The following is an 18,112-nucleotide window of genomic DNA, read 5'->3' on the forward strand; positions in this document are numbered from 1 at the left end:
GATGCTATGTGCCTAATGGTTAGGTCTACATTTGCAAAAAAGCACCCCCCCCCCGGTTCCGACGCCTATGTGTCCTATAATGGAATTTAAACGTTGCACTTTCGCTCCTTCGCCTTCGTGAAAGAAATGAAACCATAAAAATTCTTATGGCACCCTGGATCAACTATTGGTGCACTTTGATTTGATAGTATATGCCCAGCAGGCATACAACGTTGTACCAACGTTGAAAATACGTTGATTATGGTTGACGACGTTGAACAACCAAAAAACAACGTTACAAGACGTTGAAAAAAAGACGTTGAAAACCTAACTAATTTTCAACGTCAGTATGCCGTCTTGTACTCTGAGTTATATCGACTAAAACATGACATAAAAAATATTATCTGATTGTATCGTTTTTGTTATAAATATAAGCATTTTTCTAGTTTAAGACTGTACACGCGATAATTGACCATTGTACAGGGGTGAGGTACGTATATATATTGCTTTCATACTTTTATCACAAATCGTAAAATACCGGTATTTTTTCTTGAGGGGGAAAAATTAACCAATAGATATCTATTTATACTTATGTTCATTGGCTTGGGGTTTATTGATTTATTCTAACAATGAAATGCCAACTTCGGCGTCTTATGCGTGTATGTTGCAGAAACAAATGCGGGTAATGTATGAACGCTACCTTCATAGCCCGAATGAAACACAAAAGAAATCATTTCCAGTTATATTTCTTCAATAAACCATTTAAAGTATTTGAAAAAAACGTAAACCAACGGGGTTATTTTTCCCGATCAACACGTTGATCAACCAATTATTTCAGATACACGTATGTAAAGGTTACCATAGTTACTACAACTAGTTAGAGGCCTGAGGTCAGCTTGTGCAAGTCCGTAGAGTTTTTGCTCGTACTGTATCTAAAGTTTCGATCGATCAAAAAAAGTTATACACATTTTTAGCGTAAATTAAAAACAAACGTTGCAATATTCGTTTTTTTTTTCGATTTACAGCATTTAAAGTTTTATTTGTATTCGTTAATGTTCCTATACGTATTTAGTAAATTTGTGTTGTATATAATAAGATCAAACCAATGATACCATTCGTAATTAAAGAAAAATAAACAATTCTTAAGACACAATACAAATGAGTTAATCAATACAAATAGAATTTTCAACTTATGAATAAAAATTACTATACCTTTCAAACGAAAAATTATACAATACAAATAAAAAATTAAACAGTGCCTAAAGAAAATTACGCAATTACAAATGGCAATTATAAAATACAAATAAAACATTTTAAATACAAACGTTAAAGATCAAATATTGCAACAATGAATGAATGGTTTTTTTCTCTCTCAAACCATGTCAATGGTACATGAGGTACAAAAAACAAAAATATTTACAAATGTACAAATGCAGGGTCAAGTTAGGAAGAGTATCGAGTTGTATGAAACGAGCTAATATTTTTTTTAACAAATATGGACAATTTTTTAATGAATCAATGTCATTGGTATTCATAAGGTTCCCATTTATAAGTATTTACATTTGTGGAATATTTTTCTTCAATTAATTTGTTGCGGAGTAAAGAAAATGCCTGGCATTCCATAACATAGTGGTATTCGTCATCCAAAGTGTTTTTATTACATAATGAACAAATTCTATGACATCTTTCTAGGTTATTCCATCTTCCAGTTTCAATAGGTAATTTATGATTACAGGTTCTAAATTTTCTAAATATGAATCTTAAATCATTTGGAAGTTTTTTAAGATAAGTTTCCTGTCCAAAGCTTTTCTTAAAGATTCTGCAATTCAAACATTTGGGTGCATTTTCTACACTCCTGAACCAGTCTTGTAAAAACTGATTTATGAGCGTCTCTTTAACAATAGATTTTAGCCAGTTGATACTAGAAATGAGATTAGATTCTCTAATATGAATATTCTTCAAGAAAAGCGAAGAAAAACAATAGAAGTGTAAAGGTTTCAAAGGGATAAAAAATCCTGAGCGAAAAAAAGTTGATTTAAAAAAATGGCGAATTATACTATCTTTTTGGGGGGATGGGGTGAGTCATTCCCTCGATAACGCTAAAAAAAAATTTATTGTTCAACGTCATTTTTTTTTCACTTGTTGAAACTGATATGATGTGTACACGTGTGCAATATGATCACAGTTATAAACACACCTGCATCTTATTCATCTTTCAAATAACGAATATGGAGGAATCACGTTCCTACGCATAGGTTTTAACTGAACATAAAAGGTCATAATTTACGTTGTTACACAATGATAATTAAAAGAATGCTCACATACATGTGCATGCATTTTTGAAAACGGTAATTGATATCATTAGAAAAGAGGACGGGGAATTATTGTCGTGTTGTGAATTTTGAATTTACTGGGTGGTGTAAAATGACAACTTGCCTGCAAAAGTCTTCCAATAGTGCTATTTTTTAGAACTTTTAAAAAGTTTTTTTTTTAATTATATAGAGAGGGTCTGTACTAAAGACAAATAGGGCCACAAAAATATTTTTATCTTGTATAAGTACGAGAAAAGATCTCTTCATTACGAGAGATATTACATTATTTTAAAAGTAGACTTTAAAAAAAAATTAAATTGTATTTTACGAATATAACAATGGGCATTGGCGCCATCTTATTTACCCATCCTCTTTGAGCTTATATTTATGCTAATGGCTATTGATTTAATAAAGTTTGAAGTCCGTCAGAAGTGAAGCTTTATTGTCATTTAGGAAGGAGGCAAGCTGCAATGATGTCTCCATTTATTTTAACGACGGGGGTGGGGGGGGGGGGGGTGGGGGGGGGGGGCAGGAGGACTACACTGTACATAACTGTAGTTATAGATTAAGAGTTGACGGTTTCACAACAATTATTCAGAATTGCGGTAAAATAGTATACAACAAGTAAATATATGATGTATCGTTCTTCGACAAAATAAAATAATGAATAAATTGGATATAGACATCGAGGAGCAAGTCTTCTCTCCAGTCTAACTTATCTTACTATTTATCATTATTCTTCACGTACTAAACACCAAACTCTGTATCGTGACACCTGCAGATCATCGACTTTTTCAAACACCTTTATTTTTTTTCTTCACTTATGCCTATTGGCACTTGCATGGGTGTCGGAACAGCCCCCCCCCCCCCACCACACACACTTTTTCTCGCAGCAAAGATAATTGTACCTAAATCTACCTTGAAAAGATCGAAAAATTGAGAAGTTGGAGTCATAGGTATACAAGCCCCCCCCCCCAACACGGATTAAGAATGTCATGATTTTGGGGGGGAAATTTGGTTAGGTAAGACTTTTTTGGGGGAACTATTGGTATATTCCCCCTCCCCCCTCCCCCCACGTGCACTGATTAGGATTTTCATGATTTTGGGAATTAGGTTGTTTTTTTCTTGACAAGATTTCTGAGGATTAGTCTAGCCCCCCCCCCCCTTTCAATTTGCTTCCGACGCCAGTGCACTTGTATAATTATGCTGTATTATCATATCATGTGCACCATTGTATTTACATGGTTGAGCAGACATGTCATGTTTACAAAAGTGTAATCTTATCGATCAAATTCCCAGCGATTTATCACAAACATTACTGGACATGCACATATATAATCATATTGACTTATAAATCATTCTGTATATTTTACTTTAAAATTCAGACAAGATTTTCCCATTTTTTTTATCGAACTAACGTTTCTGTTTTGATCAGAAGGCGGAAAACAATTAGGAAATTCCGTCGCTTACATAAAATGAGTCCCCGTGTTTCTTTCACGTGTTTTCGTCATCAAAGTAACCCCACAAAGGCTATACGCTCTTCTTCGCAGCCATATTCTTTATTTATGGAGCCCGGCGGTTGGTGTTACATGTGTGAAACAGTTTATATAAACAAGTTATATAAATCTAAATTAGTTTTTGGAGATGACAAACTGTTTGAATCAGAGAGGTATAAAGAAAAATTAGTTATAGGTGCATGGTGAAAATGCTGTGGCGGATCAAAGTCAGTGGTACTTTGTATCAAAATATACTTGAAATTAATTATTAGTTCATTCCATTATTAATTTAATAATGAATGACTACATGTATGTAAAGAATGAATACTTTCACCGAGAATTGATAAAGGGAATAGAAGACACGAATTGGTTCATTTTATTTATTCAACATAGAAATTTAAATTTGACAAATGTTGAAAAAATGAAATGAGACAATTCATTTCTTGAATTTTGATAAAAAGAATTTTCCAGGACGGATACATTTTCATTACCACTGACAGATTGATAGTGACCCTTTATACACACATACACACATACATACATACATACATACATACATACATACACACATACATACATACATACACACATACACACATACATACATACATACATACATACACACATACATACATACATACATACACACATACATACATACATACATACACACATACATACATACATACATACATACATACATACATACATACATACATACATACATACACACATACATACATACATACATACATACATACATACATACATGCATACATGCATGTAACTATTAATTTGTGAACCAAGAACAGATTGTGTTGACAAACTTTATGTCTTTATGCAAAATACCGGAACGTTGCATCAAAGGGGGGGGGGGGGGTGCTTAAGCCCTCTCTTACCCGTCAAATAATATTACATATATAGAAACTTATTTTGGTAAAAAAAATACGAGCGAAGTTTGACATTACAAACAACAGTTCTAAAAGATATCCGTCGCACCCACCCCCCTTTTCTGTTTTGAAAAATCCTCATGATTGTGTACATTTTTGTGCATACAATTGCAGGTTGACATTTCATACAAATAGATGTTGAAAAATGATATTTTTCTAGATGCAGCAATAAAACGGAACAAACGGCCGAAAGCCGAAGACTGCGAAATTATTATAATATCCACAAAACTAATTTTTTTAATATCTAAAACAATGTATATTTAACATAACATCGGTTTTCAACCCATAAAAATGTTCCACACTTTGAAAATGTTGATTTAAACTGGCCTTTGCGTACCAAAATCTCCAAATAGTTTCAATTTTAGCTCACCTGAGCTGAAAGCTAAAGTGAGCTTTTCTTATCACATTTTGTCTGTTGTCTGTCCGTCTGTTTGTAAACTTTTCAACATATTCTACAAAACCACTGGGCAAAATTCAACCAAACTTTGCACAAAACACCCTTAGGCACCCTTAGGCAAAGGGGATTCAAAGTGGTGAAAATTAAGGACCCCACACCCTTTTCTGTATAATTCATCAGGAATTATTGAATTTGAAAAAAAAACTTTAACAAATCTTCTTTCTAAGAATCATTTGGCCAAATAATTTGAAGCTTGATTGGAAGCATCCTCAAGTAGTGTAGATTTAAAGTTGTGAAAATCATGACCCCGGGGGTAGGGGGATCCACAATGGGGGGGGGGGGGGGGGTCGAAGTATAGGAAAACAAATCTTTTTCTCAGAATGAAATCAGTCAGGAAAGCTGAAACTTGTTAGGAAGCATCCTCAGGTATTGCAGATTCAAAGCTTTAAAGATCTTCTTCCTAAAATCTAACCAGCCATGAAAACTGAAACTTAATGAAGAATTCTCAGATAGTGTAGATTTAAAATTGTGAAAATCATGCCCCCAGGGGTAGGGTGGGGAAACAACGGGGGTTGAATTTTTACATAGGAATATATAGAGTAAATCTTTAAAAATCTGTTCATCATAAACTAATAAGCCAGGAAAGCTGAAACTTGTGTGTAATTTACAGCAAACTACATTGAAGCGTTTAATTTACTCCAGAAAAGTTGTTACGTAATGTTTTGACTGACCTTTGTCCATCAGATCGTAGAAGGCGGAGTTGAGACATTACCGCTCGTTACTTGATTTGAGAGAGAAAGAGAGAGAGAGTTAACTGGTTAATGGAGTAAATAATTATAGCTGACGCAGATGAGCGAACTATCTATCAACAATAGTTATCCTAAAAAGTGACAAATCACGGTCTAGGATATCTTATAAATTTATGAAACTTTGAAGTGTTTTGAAATTCTTTAACCAGGGAACAACGATGTCTATATATAGATCAGCAATAGGATGAAGTAATGTCGAACATCGAAGACTGTACGAATATATAAGAAACTGTTTTTATTACAAGTGTTACCGTTAATATTCAAATCAAAGTTTGCCGAATCTTTCTGGAATTAAACATAGGTTGTAAATTTACTTTGTATAAAAACTTTCTTCATGGTTACTCAGTGTGAAACATTCTCTACCTTAGGACGAATTTGTCCGCCATTGTTTTACTTTTCCACTAAGCATCCGCCTGCGTTGCCTTTCCTTTACACTACATCTAAATTCATCATGTTCATATGTGATCATTCGTTCGCATTTCAAAATATTTAATGTCTATATTCTCGGACTCCATGCTAGGAAATTTGGTTGGTTAGCTACGTCATTTTATCCATGTACATGTTGTCGACGGCGCGCAGCCAAAGAAATATTCATAATCGTTCTTTAAAACGCTTTAAAGTTATACCAATATAGGATATACATGTACATGTAATTTTTTATGTACAGACCTTATCTAATTTTTTTGTAAATTTATAACTAATGATTATTCTTTCATCGGCACCACTCAATTCACTTTCTCGCTCTCTCTCTCTTCTCTCTCTCTCATTCAAGTCACGAGCGGCAATGTCTTATCTCCGCCCAGTTACGATCTGATTGGACAGAGGTAAGTTAAAACATTACGTAGAAACTTTTCTATAACCAATAATTCAGTTTAGTTTTCATTCATGCCCGCTCTTCAATCGGGCAAGATGCTTTTTGATTTCAGTTTTTAAAAATTCGGACACAGTATAAAAAATTAAGCTGCAGAACTGTAGCTCCACGGGAGATTCGGGTTGACGTCGTTGAGATATTGAATTTAATTTAATAAGTATTTTATTCAAGTATATAAATACATTGAAATGGATTGAACAGCAGGCACAATGCCTATTTATGTTCTCTCCTGAAGATATTGAATGACTTAGAATAGAATATTCCTCTACCGAAGGCACTTTCTTAAACATAAATTTCTGTACACGCGTATTTGTATCTAAAAATGTTGATGTTGGGTAAACAATAAAATGCTTTCTTTGGTGATTCATGCGAGATATGAAAAAATGCAAAGCTTGCGTGAGCAGGTCCTGTGTAATGATAGGATCTCCTGCAATGGTAATGGTTTTCGACACCTTTACACGTGTTATGCTTTCCATTTACATGCGTAGTTGATTCGCATCTTTCACCAAAAACGAATTCGATAAGATTAAGAACGTTCCATTTATACAGCATAAATTTTTTAATGTCATTTTTGTCCAGAAATACTTTCCTTTGGGGGGCGACGAGGGATAATTTTGTTTTCCGCGGGCGGGGGTTACGGCTTATTTTCGGGGATTTTACCATTTTAATAAATTTGAATTTTCAGGGAGGAGGTGCGGAACTCCCTCATCCAATCTAGATCCGCGCATGCAGTCAACTAGATAGAATGTTCTATCGTTAAAAATGACATATGCCCTACGGACCTGATAGTAGCCTGGTCACGGTAAGATTATTCTTTCTAGCAGTCAACTGCAATAGATGAATGGTATAGATACGGAAATCAAACACTTGGTATCGGATGTGAATGTTTTCAGTCGGTCTTTTAGATAGGTGTTTGTAAAAAAGAGGGTTTTAAATGCATCTTAAAATATATCTAGTCTCGATGTGATGTAAAAAAAATTGTTGATCATATTGTTACCATATTACACAATGGCTGCTTTTTTGTTTCAATAACAATAATAAAGGTAACATTTGTAAAGTATGTTCAAACTTTAGAGTGACATTTGAATATTACAATACTTATTAGGTTTGTTACTGACTGTTTACAGAAATTGGTGGGGTCGGTAAAGTCCATAGAAGGCGAGGCGGAGCCGAGCCTTCTATGGACTTTATCGACACCACCAATTTCTGTAAACAGTCAGTAACAAACCTAATAGGTGTTTTGTTTTGTCGAGGACCTACAGTTTGATATAAAAACAAACAAAAGATAATATATAACAATTAAATTCATAGCTTAATTCTCAATTTTTTTACTTTCCTCGTCAGTCGTTTGTGCAAACATGGATGCTATTGTAGGATCATAATATTACGTCACGGGCAAAGGGGGTCACTCTAAATATTTTGAGGCTTAAAAATTGGTATGGTTGAACGTTTGTTTAAAAAATCAGCTCAAATAACGTTTCGTCCGCCATGTTGCCGTACAAATTTTGACGCTTGCCGTTTAAAGAAATTTATAAGGCAACCACGTGTCGCGATTCATCCAATGACGTCGAAACATTCTAGTCCGAGGCAAAACAATGCAAAATGTTGAACAAAAAGCAATTAGTTACTATAACTAAGTAACCCTAGAAAAACACACAACAGACAGAAAAACAGTATTGTAAAATGATTGAACCATATGCATACAATATATAAATAGTGCCTGTTTGGGAGGGTAACAGTTGAAATTGACATCCCGAGAAAACCATTGTCAACCGACGCAAAGCGGAGGTTGACAATGGTTTTCGAGGGGTGTCATTATACTGAATGTCTTAATTTTAAAGAAACTTTACTGTTTTAATATAGGAATAACGTGAATTCTACAGCGAACCGTACGCGCATAATTTTCGCGCATGTAACAATTTGTAATGTTACCCGTTGCTAAGTACGTTGCTAAAGCTGAGGGTAATAGAACGGATTATGAACTGCGTCTTAACCAATCAGATTTCAGTATTTAACATGAAAGTATAACAATCTTATATAATGTATATATAGGTTTTATAATACAGTAAAAACAAACATGATTAAATAATATTTTTATTAATGTCATCAATACCATTAACACTTAGAACTTTAAGTTCTTCATTACATCATATCGATTTTCTCGACAAATGACAAGTACGCTCTATGTCTAGCAGTTTTAGCAGATAACCAAAAGAAAAAAAAAACAAACAACAAATAAGTAACATTTATTTACATTATGATGGAATAAGGGTTAAAATATCCCCTCACGTCAATGCAGTAATACTGAAAAAAAAAACCAAAGGTCCACTCAAATATTAAAAAAAACAAGACTCTGAAACAACATGTATTATGGCTAAGTCTCCCCACGACCTAATATATAAGGCACTTGTATAATTAAATAAAGCAGCTAAAGAAAATAAGGCTCTTTTTAAAAAACGGTCTTGTCATAAAATTGACACTAGTAAACAATGCCGGGCGATGAATAGTGTAATGGTCTCCATGAAAACCAACGCCACATTTCGTGCTTGTCACGGTATGTGTTAAGTAACCTGTACGTAATCAGAATGAAGTTGGTCTCAGTTACAGATCTGATGTCGGCCACAATATACTTGTACTTATTTTTCATAAATGGTAATCAAGCGTAATAGGTGTTTTCAATTTTTAGGATGGGTCTTGTTGTTTTGCTCTGGTTGTTTTTTAAATGGGAGTTGGGAAAATCCAAATCCTAGCAAAAACAATCTATTAGATAAGTATATTCTTTACACAATATATTTCTAATTACCCAAACAAACGCGTGCAAGAACCTATAGACGGTCTTGACTTACAAAACATCAAAATACTCCAACCAGGTGAAAAATAGTAAGATCATTGCTCTTAGCAAACTTCAGAATAAAATATATTCTGCGTTTTCAAGTAAAACTAAACAAAACAACCGAAAAAATTGAAATCGATGCTAATGTTTGGCAATGTATAGAACTCTTCATCTATCAACCAATTTTTCTCAAGTGCAAACTTTTTTCAATGGTTAAAATTTTTTGGGTGTAAAATTATCGAAAATACAAATGCATAATTTTTTTTTTTTTAGACTTTCAGGTAAAACACTTGGCATTATTTCATCCTAGCACCACCATTAGCTGATCCATTAGTCCACTCGATGGTGGGGTATACTGGACGGCCAATCGGGATGCATTAGGAAGTCTCCACGTGACGGCTTGGCAACGTACCGCGTTCTTTGCACGGCCTCGATGTCGTCACGACGTCGCATTTCCGTGGATCCAATGCCGTTTCTGGAATAGCGCATCATGTTTGGCATTTGTCCTCTGTTTCTAATGGCTTCCAGTGCTCGGTGTAGTTCCATGTTTTCTGTAATTAGAAAAACAGAACTTTTTTATATCGAAAGTAAACATAATACGTAACTCTACAGCAATGAAATCTCATTTTAATGTGTATTAGTACGAGCCACAAGAATACAGTTAATTATACATTACATGCACCCGAGCATTTTCTGCTTTATTTATTAGAACCATTATAACAATACCTTGGACTTTCGGTTGGACGTAGCTGTCTATTTCTTGCGTCAAAACAAGTTAAAAATGACGCGGTTTCAAGCGAAATATGCACGGTATGCGTAGTCTTGGCTCAAAAGCCAGACAAATCTTGATGATTTCAAAGAGCCATGGCTGAGTGGCCAGCAATGAAAAAGACAGGCCTACGTCACATTGCTGTTTGACACAACTACCCAAAGTCCAAGCTCTTGTTAAAATGGTTCTAATATAAACCAAATAATAATCAAATAGTTAGTAACACAGCTGAATCACGATCTAACCAGTTTAAAATAAATTTTTCGTGATGCTTAGATTTTTAAAAGAATGTATGGAATATTTGTATTGTGTATTGTAACATACATTTACTTTCTTCCGAATAAACTAAACTAGAACTACAGGTTTTTTTGGGGTTTATTTATTATTTACATGTTCTTTTTCTTTTACTGCTCATGATCTACTTGCCATTTGTTCGAAACCGGCAAGGGCCTTTATCTTATAACTAATTTTATTTTGTTTTGCCTTTCTTGAAATTATAAAAACTGTAATTAGAAAATGGCCATATAAACGTACTGTACAATTTAAACGTTTTCAAAACGTTTGGTTACATTGATATATCAAATTTTCAAACACCACCTTAAACATGTCTTCAAACAGACGTGTTCAGTTCATAGTGTGCTAAATTAGTTCTTTTATTCAAATACCTATCATAAATAATGTAAAATTCTGTATGTGTTCATCGTGCTATATGAATGTTTATTGTACGATCTTCCTGTTGCACCTTGAGGACCCTTAGTCAATAAAAAAAAATTGTTCAATGCATGGTGTCTTATTTTCTACATTTAAGCCCGCACGTCGACCTACGCCGAGAATCTTCAGTAAACTTCCTTCTTTTGTGTTTTCAAACTGATTTTGAAGATAGCGTTGATTGCAGAGAAAAAAATGTTTTCCATCTGCAATGCTCGCTACATTTGTAATACCCTCATTAACCTCCTAAAGAATTTTATCCTTTGAATAAATTTTGTGAATAAATCAAGTAAGCATTGGTTATCTATTTGAAGGCACTGAGTTTGACGTTTGCAAATTTATTGGAATTAGTTAGATTGGTGTTCGGTTGTCACGGTGTAAGGTAATTTATCGAGAAATACCGAAATAAAAAACTTCAGTTGATGTGAATATTTTATACATGTATATAACTTCACAACACAATATATATTATGAAGTTAACGTTAGGAAATGACAGATCGCTTGAATAAAATGTAATTAAATTGTGTTTACAGGTTTTTATAGAAATAAACAGCAATTTAAAAAATTAATGGGATATGAACTTGGTTGGTCACGTGATCAAATCCTTTGGAGCCCGAATGGCTTCTCAGAAGATTTGATCACTACCAACCAAGTTCATATCCCGGTGAACTTTTTAACATTGTTGTTTATTACTTATATTTATGTTTGAGAGTGGCAAATTGTTCATAATCATTAATATAATTGTGGTTTTAAGTTTACATTATTGCAACCGGCAATCGATATGCGCGTGTGGTTATCATTAATTGGCAAGTCACGAAAAAGTTCACACAGAATTAAACTTTTTCGCTATTCTATAGGTTCATAAAATGAAGCATATTTGCAAATGTGAATATATTGAATTTAAATTAATTCGCTAAAAAAAATGATTTGTGGTGTTTTGCATACCAGAAGCCCCTGCGTATTTCATCCATCGGTAAGTTGAAGCCATTGCTGTTTTGGGCCTCTGTGGTTCTTGCAAGGGTATCCCATGCTAAAATGAAATACACAAAAGTTCAAAATCTGGACAGTGTCTCTAATTTTGGTAAACTGTATTTATATATGTGCTCTGAAACCGCAATATCATTGGGGTGGGTGGGTGGTTTTTATAAATCAGAACTTACCTCAACGTTGGGTTCAGTGATGTGTTTCCCTTTCTGTTCATCTAAGACGTTTGGCAGTTGGTAGAGATCTGGAACAAAATTTTTGGAAAGATAAATAAATACTAGCTATTTTCACATCGAATATATTTATCATTTGAAAAAGTGGACATCATAAAAAATGACTTGAACCTTTGTCGTCTGCTAGCTTGGTCCATGCCTCTGCAGCTTGTGCTTCTACGGGGTCAAAATACTCTCGATATCCCTATAAGGTGATACAATTATAACCCTTTAATGAGGTCAGTATGTTCGGGTGACCTGAAGAAAGTATGAGTTCGATACACCAGCTCTTATCAGGTCTATTAATACACACATTAATAATATCGGAAAGACTTACCACAATAGAATACCTGGAGAAATTTCTGAATCAAATTAAAATCAATGTTTTGGATCCAAAACTTTAATTTCAAATAACTTGGGTGAAAAGCAACAACAATATTGAACAAGAATTTTGTGTTTAAGGTGGCTCGACACACCAATGCATTATTTGATGGATCGATGAAGAATCATTTTTGAGAAATTATTATACAAAAATGACACCTATATCGGCCTCTGATTATTTTATATGAATTTTTTTGTATTTTTTGATAGAAACCGGAAACATCGTTTTAGCTGCGAACAAGATATATTAGAGCTAAAAATTTGTTATCAATTAATGCACAATACAATTATCTATAAATACATATCAAAAACGGCCAGATAAACTTTAAAATATTTTTGTAAAAAAAATATTTATGAAAATGAAAAAAAGGATTGTAGATGTTTTTTAAATCTATGGATAAAAACTGCAGATAAACTGTTACTCGCATTTAAGAATTGCTGTACAATCATATTTCAACAAGAAATTGAAACCAAATAGTGAAATTAAAAAAAAAATGGAAAATTTTAAAATCGAACCGATCCCGATTGTAATTAAACTGATCCCGAACGAAATCACATAAAGTTAGAATGAATCAGAATTTTGCAAAAATTTCAGGTTTTTTAGCTGTAAAATGGTTTCGTTATTTACTAACTTCATAAATTATATCAATTAATAAGAAAAAAACTGCAGTTTATTTGTAAAATTTCAATTTTAAAATAATTCTGATCGGGATCAGTTTTTTTTTCAATCGGGATCGGTTCAAATTTGATAAATAGCAATTTTCCCAAACTTTCGCATTTTCATTTCAATTTCTTTGTAAAATATCATTGTTTAGTAAATAGTTTATGTGACTATATGTTATTTTTAAAATGTTATCCATAGATTAAAAAGACATTAAAGAATTAAAATTTAGATTTTCAGAAATATTTTTTTATTTAAAAAATTAAACACTTGACCAAACGATCTTTGGCATGAGTTTATTTATAATTATATTACACATTCATTGACAACAAGTTTTAAGCTCTAATATATTCTGTTTGTCTGGAAAACAGTTTTTCCTATTTCTCTGAAAAAATACAAAAAAATTCGTATAAAATAACTGAAAGCCGATATTGATCTCTGTTTTGTGGAATCATGTTTCAAAAAAGATTCTCTATCGATCCATAAAATAAAATTTTGGTGTGTCGAGGAACCTTAAATTAGTTGTTGTTGTTTTTTATTACAAAATAATTGGTAAATACATGTACATGTATACAAAAATAACAACACGTTTTGCCCACGAATATCAAATAAAGGGCATACATTAATACACGTATTTAAAAAGGTCCAATATCTGCCCCCATTTTATAAACATAATCCAATCATACAGACATCTTGAAAATTTACACTACAAAATATTTCTACACAGTAATTTAGATATGATTAAATATTGCTCAATACTTAGGTATCTATCATGATAGCAATTAAATCAATCATTTTCCCCAATTTGCAAAATCAAATAAGAATTTTCTCTTCCTATTTTGCATCAGAAATAATTGTTTGCTCTGCTACCACATTCACATATATTGTGTAAATCATTTTAAACATTATAATATTAAAAATGTGTTAACCATATGTTTTCCACAAAAAAAAATTAAAGCATTTTTAAGAGAAATACCTGCTTCAAATCGTTTGGTTTTTTTTAATTTCATCATGATTATACATTTATTCTGTTTTCAGGAATAACAATTACCTACTTATTTGTACAAACTAAAACTTAAATTGAACTTGATTTTACTATTTTCTATCATATTTTAATGTTCTACTCATAGAAATACATGTACATGAAATCTTTTTTATCTTTCTACAAATGAATCATCATGTTCACTCATATGCAAAAAATTGTTTTATCAGTTGGCACTGGACTTACGTATTTATCAGTATATTGGTTGATGGCTTTTGCACTGGGTTTTCCAATATATTTATCTCTCAAGGCCCATCTCTGTGCTTGCTCTTCATATGGAACACTGGCATCAACTTAGTGAAAAAACAATTCATCTTAAACACATGTAATATGCATAATTGCAAGAACAGCATCATGCATATCTGTCTGAGGAATATATTTTCAACCATGCGATGGATACACATACAAACATAATAAATTTGACTACAAAGTGTGACAACTTTGATGCATTGTAAAAGACCATATGCTGTTTATATCTTATCCTTATGTATTACATGTTGTATGCAGACCCAGTGGATATCTGAATCATTATTTAAGAGGAAATTGACGTTGCATATACATGCAGCTATATGGATGGATTTACCTAATAAGTAAGTGTTGTTTACCTTGGTAGACTGGTCTGTTGATAGTTGTATCAGCATTGTGATATCCAGGCACATAATGAAGGCGATTAGTTAGGAAGACTCTGCAAAGACATCAATGAATCACTTAATGAATGAACAAGTAAATGTTTGACAGTATATATATATATGTACCTGTAATAAATTTGTACTTCCATATACAGTTGACCTGTTCATGCATACATGATTTTTCACTGTTCGATTACATCTGTGTTTTATCTGCTGAGAAAACACACACTTACAGTGGTGGATGGGGTTTGTTTTTTCTGGTTGGAGAGGTAGGTCTCGACTGAGTTGGTTGATCTAGATTTCTGTACTTAAACTGGAAATCGTAAGTAGTTGCTGCTCTATCTAAGCCCAACCATTGGTCCCTGGCCTGACTTTTTATGCGAAGTAGTTCGTTTCTCTCGGGGGCGGGGACATTTTGCGCTGCGTATTCTTTAATCTTAGACTTGTCTAATGGATAGGCTGACTTGGCTCTTCTGAGATAAGTCACGGGCTGTCCATACCCGGGAAGTACATGACCCGTTGGCATATTTCAAGAGTTCTGTCTATATACTTGCCATATTATGTCACTTCAGTGAAAGATAATTGTAAACAAAGATGGACAAGCACCTGTTCTCCTTTTTGTTTACGTGCGCTAAGCAACAGTCTCCGACCGGAAGTAAGGTGCTCTGTAAAACTGAAAATACATTTCAAAACGAGGCCCTCAAATTTCCGGTGGTAAGTTTCCTCCTACCCTCGTTTAAGAAATCAAAATAATTAGGAAGTTGTCGTTAATCTATTTCTTAAGGATGTATTTCTAATTTTGTTTTATTTTAAACTTTTCAAATAAAGAAATATTTTGTGCATGCGACTCACAAATATTCTTTGTACTGGAACTTTTATCATGTGATAACAGAGAATATTCGGACGACCCTATTAATTTTATACTACTGTCATCAACTGTGACAACAGTATGCATAAGGCTACCTTTTTGTGGCTGATAATTAGTACCTCAATGATTATACTATACATATTCATTTAATGATATAGCTGTCCATTCTGAAAAGAGAATTACAGGCTTCTAAATTTCTATCATAATAAGCCGAAAACTAGGCTGAGTCTAATTATTTCTTCTCTAGATATTTGCAGGGATGTATATACTTAGTATATACGTCCCTGATATTTGAATTATAGTTGAATGCTAGGTCAATCATTTTAAGATCCAAATATGATTTATTTATCACCCCGATTTCTTAGGGGATTGTCACTACATGTACCCCATGGTTTATAATATCAAAGTTGATAAAAAAAAAGAAGGGCATATTGTGGGGATAGATTGGTTTATAATAATTAATTATTAATGAAATAACACTTTTCAAATGCTAAATGTTTCTCTTAATGCTATGTCAATATATTCTTCTTTTTTTTTTAAATTCATTTCCACCATGAATGAATAAGCAAATAATACTTTTTTATTTGGCTTTATGCAAAGTTTAAAATACCTGGAAACAATGACACTTAAGCGCTGTTTTAGCATTTTATTAAATCAAATTCACATAACCATAACTTTTCAACAAATAGACATTTAACGAAAGTTATAACTTTGCACTTTTGGCTGCATGAAAATAAAAAGATGTGCACGGTCATGTGCTTTTGAACTGTACCCGGTGTCGTTAAATGTATGGGAGAGAGATTGACCCTATCCTATCCTAACCTATCTATATATAAATACGCCTGATGTATTTATATAAACATGTATCTAGAGAATAATCTTTCTTCCAATACATTTTACGGATAGAAATTAAGAGGCCTGTGAGAGAATAAATCTGTTTGGATGCTTTCAATCTTATCTACTGTAAATTCCTTATATAACGCAAGTACTTAATTCGCAATCCTGCTGTTTTGCATCAAATCGCGAGAATATAAAATCGTGAACGCGGGACATATATTCATATTTCTGATAGTTCTCAACTCTCAAAAGATAATAGCGAGGTTTTAAAATCTGCGAGGGATGATTCTCGCGATTTAACGCGGATATAAATTCCTTGCGTTTAATAAGGAATTTACAGTATGTGTTAATGTACCGGACTGATATGAAAAAAATCATGTTTAAGCATTTCAATCCACTATTGATGCTATCAAATAGAATACACTAACTAATCCCCTGGTGCAATTTATTTTAAAATTATACTTTAGTCTTCCTAAGGTTATAAAACTTTTTAGAATTTCCCATTTAAATATGAATTTCATCCTATAAAAAATATTTACCGGTATTGCAAAAGTTATAATGCCTGATTTTTATGCATTGGTGATCCTGGCAATACTTGGTTCTTTGGGCAATCCCAGTCATGACCCATTGTATGGCATTTAGTTTTACATAATAGAGAGATGATATTAAGATTGGAAAAAAAATGCTATGAATGTATGATGATATCGTGCTTTATATCTGGTGTCAAAGTCTGAGATTATCGAATCAGCAGAGAATGGATACAGTCAAACTTAATTGTAAACAAAAAAGATTCCCAATGATTTTTATTTTGCAGCAATTAAATGCCAGAAGGTTCGGCTAGTCATGGTAATTTGAAAAATACCTAGAGATTCTCCAGGTGCAAGTGGGAGTAGTGGCACTAAACCATGACTGCCATTAAACATACCCTTAACAGAGATGTATTTCTACCGAATGATGAACGCTTGATTGGATTTGTTCATGTTACAAAAGTTGGACGAAAGAAGAAAACTAGCTTTCTCTGTGCAGCATGTAAGTTTTTTTTTCTATTAAATAGTCAAAGTTTTGAATTTAATATTTGTAACAAACAATTCGAATTTGAAATGGAATTGATACAAAAAATACATAAAAATAGAAAATTACTTTAGTAAGTACAGAGACTCCAGTGCAAGCGCGCGTTTACCAGGTTAAAAAGGCTGACAAAACAGAGGCCTACAAAAAGAAAGTAACATGGCTGCTGAGGGAATTGAAAGTAGTGGATGGAAAAAGTTCCAGTAAGGTAGGCTAGAGAATATTCAATGTGTATCTTTTTATACATCAGTTTTTTTTTATTAAGTTTTTTTAACTTTTTTGATTACAATGAGTTGATATTTTTGA

General features: G+C 33.0%; 2 protein-coding genes and 1 long non-coding RNA gene across 6 annotated transcripts in view; 2 read left to right on the top strand and 1 right to left on the bottom strand.

Annotated features, from left to right (window-relative positions):
- Positions 1–7,154: 7,154 nt before the first annotated feature.
- On the top strand, positions 7,155–10,062 carry LOC136272753 (uncharacterized). Its single transcript, XR_010710812.1, has 3 exons — positions 7,155–7,249; positions 7,500–7,616; positions 9,921–10,062. It is a non-coding gene; the product is annotated as an uncharacterized lncRNA (long non-coding RNA).
- On the bottom strand, positions 8,892–15,559 carry LOC105346492 (uncharacterized). The gene is made up of 7 exons (XM_011455062.4): positions 15,267–15,559; positions 15,010–15,089; positions 14,591–14,697; positions 12,453–12,525; positions 12,285–12,352; positions 12,070–12,154; positions 8,892–10,198 (listed from the first exon to the last, which is right to left on the bottom strand). The coding sequence occupies exons 1-7, from the start codon at positions 15,557–15,559 to the stop codon at positions 9,978–9,980; spliced, it is 927 nt and encodes a 308-aa protein (XP_011453364.3). The 3' UTR covers positions 8,892–9,977.
- A 56-nt stretch (positions 15,560–15,615) lies between these two features.
- The window catches only part of LOC105336689 (exocyst complex component 1), a 30,001-nt gene continuing 27,504 nt past the window's right edge, over positions 15,616–18,112 (top strand). For all 4 annotated transcript variants that reach the window (XM_034448190.2, XM_034448192.2, XM_034448193.2 and 1 more), the window contains exons 1-3: positions 15,616–15,747; positions 17,553–17,767; positions 17,884–18,014. In XM_034448190.2, coding sequence (XP_034304081.2) covers positions 17,644–17,767; positions 17,884–18,014 — 255 coding nt within the window. In that variant the 5' untranslated portion in view covers positions 15,616–15,747; positions 17,553–17,643. The remainder of the gene's footprint in view (positions 15,748–17,552; positions 17,768–17,883; positions 18,015–18,112) is intronic.

Source organism: Magallana gigas, chromosome 2 (genome assembly GCF_963853765.1).
Source record: "Magallana gigas chromosome 2, xbMagGiga1.1, whole genome shotgun sequence".
Lineage (NCBI taxonomy): Eukaryota > Metazoa > Mollusca > Bivalvia > Ostreida > Ostreidae > Magallana > Magallana gigas.